The sequence below is a fragment of the Babylonia areolata genome, chromosome 14 (genome assembly GCF_041734735.1).
Source record: "Babylonia areolata isolate BAREFJ2019XMU chromosome 14, ASM4173473v1, whole genome shotgun sequence".
NCBI classification, from domain to species: domain Eukaryota; kingdom Metazoa; phylum Mollusca; class Gastropoda; order Neogastropoda; family Buccinidae; genus Babylonia; species Babylonia areolata.
The window spans coordinates 32726347-32735867 of record NC_134889.1 but is presented as its reverse complement, the minus strand read 5'-3'; the positions used below and the strand labels follow the sequence as shown (position 1 = coordinate 32735867).

The following is a 9521-nucleotide window of genomic DNA, read 5'->3' as shown; positions in this document are numbered from 1 at the left end:
GACCTTGGCCTTCAATACTGACACTGTCAACAGCAACAACAACAACGACAACAACAAAAGAAGTACTTCAATGTCGACAAAAAGCATAAAAACACTTCACTGTCAAGAAAAATCCTAGAAGTACTTCACAAAGAGGTAATGGCCTCATCATAAAAAAACTCACTTGTTTTTACAAAATGCTAAAGACAAATCGATAAATTTACTTAATTAAACTACGCACGCTGCATACCAGCCCCAAAATACACAATCGGTAGTTTATGCACATCTTGAACAGCTTGAAAAGGCGTTTGACAAACTGATGTTTTAGCTAATAAAGCAATGCGTGTTATTCAGTGGTTTGTTTATAAACGAAAGCTGTTGATTATAACTGTAAAAATAATTTAAAAAATAAAAAGATCACCACAAAATACATCTGGTTATGTGTGGTGCTCATTGACACTGGCTGCCATACACCACCGATAATTCAGGATGATTGCACCGTGCCCCCAGGAATAAAACTGTGTGCAAGTTAATTAATGATCCTTATCTTTTTGTGAACCACATACAGTTGACACCAAAGGCACTCAAGGTGATCAGATCAGCAAAAGAACGAAGGCAGTGTCACTCAGAGTAAACTGTGACTATGGATGTCAACGCCTACTTCTTTCGTACATGTTTCAGTGTTGCCAGTATTTCCCACCACTGCCACGTGTGTGTTTGAGGTCATGTTGTTCCTTTCGTTTTGGATTGCCGTGTTACTGTTTTCTCTCTCTGATTACGCTGTTTTCAATTCTTTCTTGTCCACCTTTAAATTCTCCTTTCATTCAGGATTTACTTTCTACTGTTGCCAAACCTTCATACACAGCCTCCTCTGCCACAGCGGTAACTCTCACATGCATGTGTTGCTGCTCACCATGCATATGTTGCTGCTCATAGTGTATGTGTTGCTGCTCATAGTGTATGTGTTGCTGCTCACCATGCATGTGTTGCTGCTCATAGTGTATGTGTTGCTGCTCACCATGCATGTGTTGCTGCTCATTATGCATGTGTTGCATGTGTTGCTGCTCATTATGCATGTGTTGCTGCTCACCATGCATGTGTTGCTGCTCACCGTGCATGTGTTGCTGCTCATTATGCATGTGTTGCTGCTCATTATGCATGTGTTGCTGCTCACCGTGCATGTGTTGCTGCTCATTATGCATTGTTGCTGCTCACCGTGCATGTGTTGCTGCTCACCGTGCATGTGTTGCTGCTCATTATGCATGTGTTGCTGCTCATAGTGCATGTGTTGCTGCTCATTATGCATGTGTTGCTGCTCATCATGTATGTGTTGCTGCTCATTATGCATATGTTACTGCTCATTATGCATGTGTTGCTGCTCGTTATACATATGTTGCTGCTCGTTATGCATATGTTACTGATCATTATGCATGTGTTGCTGCTCACCGTGCATGTGTTGCTGCTCACCATGCATGTGTTGCTGGTCACCATGCATGTGTTGCTGCTCACCATGCATGTGTTGCTGCTCATAGTGCATGTGTTACTGCTCACCATGCATGGGTTGCTGCTCACCATGCATGTGCTTCTGCTCACTGTGCACGTGTTGTTGCTCACCGTGCATGTGTCGCTGCTCATAGTGCATGTGTTGCTGCTCACCATGCATGTGTTGCTGCTCACCGTGCATGTATTGCTGCTCACCGTGCATGTGTTGCTGCTCACCATGCATGTGTTGTTGCTCACAGTGCACGTGTTGCTGCTCACCATGCATGTGTTGTTGCTCATAGTGCATGTGTTGCTGCTCACCATGCATGTGTTGTTGCTCACCATGCATGTGTTGTTGCTCATAGTGCATGTGTTGCTGCTCACCATGCATGTGTTGCTGCTCACCATGCATGTGTTGTTGCTCACCACGCATGTGTTGTTGATCACCACGCATGTGTTGCTGCTCACCATGCATGTGTTGTTGCTCATAGTGCATGTGTTGTTGCTCACCATGCATGTGTTGCTGCTCATAGTGCATGTGGTGCTGCTCACAGTGCACGTGTTGCTGCTCACCATGCATGTGTTGTTGCTCACCATGCATGTGCTGCTGCTCATAGTGCATGTGTTGTTGCTCACCACCCATGTGTTGCTGCTCACCATGCATGTGTTGCTGCTCACCATGCATGTGTTGCTGCTCACAGTGCACGTGTTGCTGCTCACCATGCATGTGTTTCTGCACACGTTGCTGCTCATTTGCATATGTTACTGCTCATTTGCATATGTTGCTGTTCATCATGCATATGTTGCTGCTCACCATATATATGTTGCTGCTCACCATGCATACGTTACTGCTCACCATGCATATGTTACTGATCATCAAAGCGATGAACAATCTCAGGAGTCCACACAAATTCTGAAATGTTCATTCTCTTGAGAATCGTCCCATAACAATTGTAGTATTGACAGAGTCGTCTTTCAACAACGATGAAGTTGAGATATGTTTCATGCGTGTCTTGTCTATGATCGTAGATCGTCAGGTACCTTCTCAAGAAACCGAGGAACCTGCAGTCATGATCAGATCAGCAGCAAGACACATCAGGCCCTGACTTGTTTTGAGTCGTGAGGTCCAGAAGACGCGGTCTTTCTCTACTCCTGTTGTTCAATAATGGCGTTTTACTTACTGCCTTCGAAAACAAAAAGTAGAAGAGCTAAACGCTTGCAATAACAGCAGCAAAAGTCTGTGGTCTGCTGTGTCGTGGATGGTGCTGTGTGGTTTCTTCCCGGCAAAGAAGATGCTTTTGTCGATTGTCTACATTTACATACTCCACAACAACTCACAAAGCAACATAGAAATAAACAGACGAGTAACCGGCCCACCCTTCCCTGATCACCACACAGCCTTCCTTCATCACAATGAAGAATACAAAGAAAACATTTAAGAAAACAACAAAATCAACAACTGAAAAGCCCATACACCTTCCTTCATTACAATATACATTCAAAACATATGAAAGGAAAGTATGTATCGTTCTTTTAAGTTCCAAATCATGGCCACACACACTAACATCGACATACTCAACACTGTGCTCGCGGTGTACACAGTACTGACACTGACAAACTTAGAGATCTTCAAATATTCGTTTCAACAGAGGCGGGTGTGGTAAGGGAGTGAAGTCAGAAAAAAAGGTGTGCGGGGGAGGAGGATGGGGGTGTGGGGGGGGGCGGTGTTCGGGGGATGGGGGTGTGGGGGGTGGGGGGTGGAGGTTGGGGGGGGGGGCATAACAGCAGGGGAATAACCAGTGGGGACATCGTTGAAACGTGACTTGGGAGATCTCTTGAGCAGTGGAAAGGTCATCTGGGAGATGTTTTGAAACGAAGAAAAAAAAAAAAAAAAAAAAACCCAGTCCCCTGGAAGACGTTTCTATCCATGGACAATCCCTCTCCGGAAGATGCTTGCAGGAGATGAGCACAATTCACCTCCACCTCACCCATCCCGTGGTGTCTGCTGATGTTGGGGCACCAGTGAAGACATCACTCCCGCTCCCCTCCACTTCCATTGCCCTCTGGGATTTCGCCAGGTTCATGCCGTCTCAGCCTTGCAATTTTTGTATTTGTATTTGTATTTCTTTTCATCACAACAGATTTCTCTGTTTGAAATTCGGGCTGCTCTCCCCAGGGAGAGCGCGTCGCTACACTACAGCACCACCCATTTTTTTAAATATTTTTTTCCTGCGTGCAGTTTTATTTGTTTTTCCTATCGAAGTGATTTTTTCTACAGAATTTTGCCAGGAACAACCCTTTTGTTGCCGTGGGTTCTTTTACGTGCGCTAAGTGCATGCTGCACACGGGACCTCGGTTTATCGTCTCATCCGAATGACTAGCGTCCAGACTACCACTCAAGGTCTAGTGGAGGAGGAGAAAATATCGGCGGCTGAACCGTGATTCGAACCAGCGCCCTCATATTCTGTCGCTTCATTGGCGGACGCGTTACCTCTAGGCCATCACTCCACTTTGAAGATTTCTGTTCTTTTATCAAATGGGACTTATGGATAAGGCTGTGTTTTGCGTTTCTTTCAATGGCATACAGTATGTCCAGGCTTAACACAGGCTGGAAAGGTACTCAGACCAGTTGTGTTATCGTTACGTTCCAACACGTCTCGAAGATGATTCCATGAAGTGGATGACACTCACTTTCCCATTTCAACCTGAAGCAGAAGCAGTCATTGCTAGGAGCGAGCTTTGACAGTAACAAAAAGGAGGGTTTCAAATCGTAAAATCGGGAAACTCAGTTGTTAGTTTTATTTTGAAGCACTTTCTTTCTGCAGCAGAGTCCCCGCAGTGTCTCCCTGTACCGAGAGCCCATGACGTAGTATATGAAGACATTGCACGATGAGTTGATGAAGCAGAATCCTTCCAGTGTCCAGAGCGTGGTGAAGTAAAAGTTCTGGTTCCGCCCTACAGCGCTCATCTCCGGCAGGAAGAGACAGACGACGCGGAATATACAGGAAGGAGTGGTGCACGTGATGAAGAACACAGAATTGCCCACCAGCATCTTGGTCAGCGCCACTTCACGGGCAGACAGTGCCGAGGAGGTTTCTGAGCGCCACGTCACAATGTGACGGAGCTTCGCCGTGGTGATGACCGTTGTGGATATGACCACGATCATCACCCCCCCGGGCACACCAGCTCCAAACAAAACGCTGTCCAGGTAGTCAATGAGCTGTTTGTGAGCTCTGTAGAACTCGCCGCCAGCAATTTTAATCACCTCTTCGCCTGTCAGAGGATCGTAGTAGCACCATATCCAATACCGATAGGACACGACAAAGAACACGCTGAAGACGAAAACAGCAAAGCAGAGAATAATCAAAGCCATCGTTCTGGTGCGCATCAGAGTCTGATACTTGAGCGGTCTGAGGACACAGTAACACCTCTCGCAGGCAATGATGGCTGACATGATGAAGGAGAGGAAAGCAGAGCCCATGAAAACGACCAGGTTGTGGTTGGCCATGTCCTGGTTCCCTGGAGAGTGCACAGAGTGTGAGCTGTAGATATTCTGGGCGTGCAGACCGAAAGCCGAGGTGATGAACATGTCGTCAAAGAAGGCGAGCATGAAGAGGCAGAGGTTGACACGATCCTGAAGACCTTGTTTGTAGAACACCGCCATGTTGATGATGTTGGCTGGCCCTCCTACCATGATCGCTACAGCGAGTGTAAGGTCCTTGATTCTCCTGGCGATTCTTTCTACGTCTTGACTGACAATGTTGTCAGGGTTGTTCCACGGTAAGTATTCTGACTCATTGGACCTGATTTTGATGCAGTCTCGGATTAGAGACTCGGTCTGGACAGTGTAATGCTTGGACACTGTGTCCTCCACAGTTGTATATGTGCCCATCTTTACAGTCTGGGGAAATCATTCAACACTACTTTCTTTTTGTTGTTGTTTTTTTTTTGTTGTTTTTTTCAACATTGAAAATCACACTGTCTCCCTTGAGTCTGCGTTTTTATGACACCCGAATGATAAAACTTTGTGTGTGTGTGTGTGTGTGTGTGTCTGTGTGTGTGTGTGTGTGTGTGTGTGTGTGTGTGTGTGTGTGTGTACGCAAGCATAATAAAAAAAAAAGAAAAAAAAGAAGAGAAACACTTTTAGTAAATTGAAAGACTGGGGAAAATGAACATAAGTTGATGCTGAAATCTTTGTGATTTCGAACCCAAAAAGAAGCCCCAGTTTACATTACATGGATGGACAATGAACAGAAAAAAGAGAACGTTTCCAAAACATAAAATTATGTTCAATGTGACCACTTCGCGGGTGTAGCCAAAAGACATGTACATATATATCAATATATGTATGTATATAGATAGATATGTATCAATATATATATATATATATATGTATCAATATATATATATATATATATATATATAGAGAGAGAGAGAGAGAGAGAGAGAGAAAGAGAGAGATGTATATGTATACGTGTGTGTGTGAGTGTGTGTGTGTGTGTGTGTGTGTGTGTGTGTGTGTGTGTGTGTGTGTGTGTGTGTGTGTGTGTGTAAACTATCGCTCACCAACTGAAACACAATCGAACTCGCGAACTAAGAATGCGTGTATGACTATGACTGGCTTGCAGAATAAGTAAACTACAAACAAATAGCTTAACCCTTTGAGCCCTGAGTTCCTGAGCAATTTTAACCCTTCTGCCTGAGCTCCTGAGCCAAAATTTGCAAATAGTTGGTATTAAAAGCACATGTTGTCTCACACTTTCAACAATGTAATGTTGAACATTGCTGTGCTGCTTTTTCTTTTGTTTGAGTATTTTTTTGGTTTCTCGGGGTGATTTTTTGTTCTCTCTGTTAGTCTCTTTGTCGGTGTCATATATCGTTGGTTTTTGTTGTTTCCTTTTCTTTTTTCAATTGTCAAATGAAGGGAAGTTTCCTAGTTTTAAAAGAGTAAAAAAAATTAAACAGTAACACGATTTAAAAAAAAAAAAGCGAAACTATTTTGAACTGGCACCACATAAGCATTTGATTTCAGGGCGAAAATCTGTACATTCGTGTACTGTTTCATCAAACCAAAATTTCCACATATTGACCAGTTCTACAACGTTGTCTATTGCTAGGAAAATGAAGATTTACTGATTTTAGAATGAAGACAAAAGGCCCAAACATATAAGCCTAAAATGACAGACCTTGTAAGAAGGGAATTAGTCATCCACGACTCATCCCCAACAGAGCTACTGATGTAGCATGGCGAAATAATCTCTTATACCCGTTCGTAAACACAGTTATAGTTTACTTGACTAGGTTTTTTTTTCGTGCTCTGTGTGTGTGTGTGTGTGTGTGTGTGTGTGTGTGTGTGTGTGTGTGTGTGTGTGTGTGTGTGTGTGTGTGTGTGTGTGTGTGTGTTTCTTTTTAAAGAACAAAGAACTAATCGCACAACAAACACAGTATTTCGATTTTCTTTAGGTATATACATACATACAAAGAAAGAATGGGGGAATATTCAGTACATACATACATACATACATACATACATACACGCATAAACTTGTGAAACCCATGTGCCGCTCTGTGTGTGTGTGCGTGTGTGTGTGTGTGTGTGTGTGCGCGCGCGCGCGCGCGCGTACGTCTGTGTGTTTGTGTGTGCGTCTCTGTGTGTATGCTGCTCGTCCATGAGTGCATTAACGTGTCCGTATGTCTGTGTCTGTGACTGCGTCTGTGTGCATGCCAGCATGCGAGCGTGTATGTGTGTGATTGCGGGAGTGAGTGAGTGAGTGAGTGAGTGAGTGTGTGTGTGTGTGTGTGTGTGTGTGTGTGTGTGCGGAGGTTAGGGGGTGATGAGCATTTGCTAGCCACGTCAACAACATTATCTTTTTTGTATCGTCAGTGTTGGTGCGATAAACCTTTTATTGTCTCTCCTTGTCTATTGTCAACCTTGGTACGAGAATATCTCATTGTCCCTCTTCCTCTTCGTCTTCCTGCACTCTGGGTGAATCAGGAATACGGTGACAACAAGTTCTGTGTCAAAGATTTCGCAGTCAGGACACGAGCCTCTGATGAGATGTGAGCCATCTTCTTCTTTTTCTTCTTCTTCGTTCGTGAGCTGCAACTCCCACGTTCACTCGTATGCACACGAGTGGGCTTTTACGTGTATGACCGTTTTTACCCCGCCTTGTAGGCAGCCATACTCCGCTTTCGGGGGCGTGCATGCTGGGTATGTTCTTGTTTCCATAACCCACCGAACGCTGACATGGATTACAGGATCTTTAACGTGCGTATTTGATCTTCTGCTTTCGTCTACACACGAAGGGGTTCAGGCACTAGCAGGTCTGCACATATGTTGACCTGGGAGATCGTAAAAGTCTCCACCCTTTACCCACCAGGCGCCGTCACCGTGATTCGAACCCCGGACCCTTAGATTGAAAGTCCAACGCTTTAACCACTCGGCTATTGCGCCCGTCTGAGCCATGATACCACGCTGCTTTACTGTTCTTGGCGTGCTTGTTCAAGTCAACGTGCCCCCCCCCCCTCCCCCCACAGCCCACTCTAACCCCCGCCCCCTTTTCCTCTATCAGAGTCACGTTTGATGTCAGGATGATGTGACTGAGAGTGCTCGTTTGGCAGTAGCCACGTTTCTTCTCCTGTACTCTTTATATTCTGTTTCGTTTCGAAGACAGAAAAGTTGTAAATTGGTTAATAATATTGGACAATATTATCTATATTTCTCCCGCTCTCGAATGCCGTAAAGAAGGCTAATAAAAGAGGGGGTGGAGGGGGGAGGGGGGGAGGTTGGTCTTAGTGTGTGCAATGAAAGAGGTGAGTGAAAGCGGACTTGACGGATTTTTTTTTTTTTTTTTTCTTCTCCGATTTCTTCTCTGTTTGTTCCCATGTGCCGTTCAGTGTTACAATTTCAGATTATTCTAATTCACTTCTCTACCAAACCCCAGCGCGCGTTCTCCAAACACGACGGGCACAATAGGCGAGTGGTTAAAACGTTGGACTTTCAATCTGAGGGTCCCGGGTTCGAGTCTCGGTGACGGTGTCTAGTGGGTAAAAGATGGATTTTTTTTTCCTATCTCCCAGGTCAACATATGTGCAGACCTGCTAGTGCCTGATCCCCTTCCTGTGTATGTGCAAGCAGAAGATCAAATATCACTCTAAAGATCTTGAAATCCATGTCAGCGTTTGGTGGGCTATGGAAACAAGAACATACCCAGCATACACACCCCCGAAAACGTAGTATGGCTGCCTACATGGCGGGGCAAATATACCAAACGGTATACCAGGTAGGCAGCCAGTTGTGCAAATGATCCTGCGTTTGTAAAGCGCTTCGAGCTTGGTCTCCGACCGAGGATATGAGCTATAATAAGTATTCATATCCACATCATTCAAACACAAAACACAAGACCATACACACAGTGATCCACACACAAACAAGGTCCTGGATATTACTTAAGCCAGTCTTTGCCGCGACTTGTTTTTTGTGACACAGTGATTTACGAATGCCTGTGGCCAGAGGAAGAACGGGGAATATTATTTGTACATTTCGAATACCTGAATGAATGTGAAAATGTTTTGCACGTGGTAAGTGTGGGTGAATCGTGAGCTGTGCATGTTCATGTGTGTGTGTGTGTGTGTATGTATGTGCTGTAACGTCAGTCTGAATGCATCAGAGCTCGGGTGATGTGAGGTGGTCTGTGTGCCTTGACTGTTCCGAACATCAGGGCTCCATGTTGACCGGCCACGGAGTAGAGGGACCTTGTGGAACTGGAATGTTCACTGAGGAGGAGGTGCCCGAGTTTGCCACGGGTGAGTGGGGTGGACATTGACACTATTGTGAGTAGACTGCTGTCCGGCCTAGGACTGAGGCGATCCTGGATTGGATCAAGTTGTGCAAGAAAGAATTGACTTGACAGTCAAGACATTTGTTCCTGTGGTGTTGTTGTTGTTTTTTTGATAATTTCTTTGGAGGTGAAAAGAGTGAATGGAAAAAAACTTCTTTTTTTTTTTTTTTTTTTTTTTGTCTTATAATTACATTTGGCTCAGGGGACATTCCTTGTGTC

General features: G+C 44.7%; 1 protein-coding gene across 1 annotated transcript; it reads right to left on the bottom strand.

Moving 5' to 3' along the window:
* Nucleotides 1-4246: 4246 nt before the first annotated feature.
* LOC143289688 (uncharacterized) lies at nt 4247-5353 on the bottom strand. Its single transcript, XM_076598735.1, has one exon. It carries the CDS (start codon nt 5351-5353, stop codon nt 4247-4249), a length of 1107 nt encoding a protein of 368 aa, XP_076454850.1.
* Between the last annotated feature and the right edge of the window lie 4168 nt (nt 5354-9521).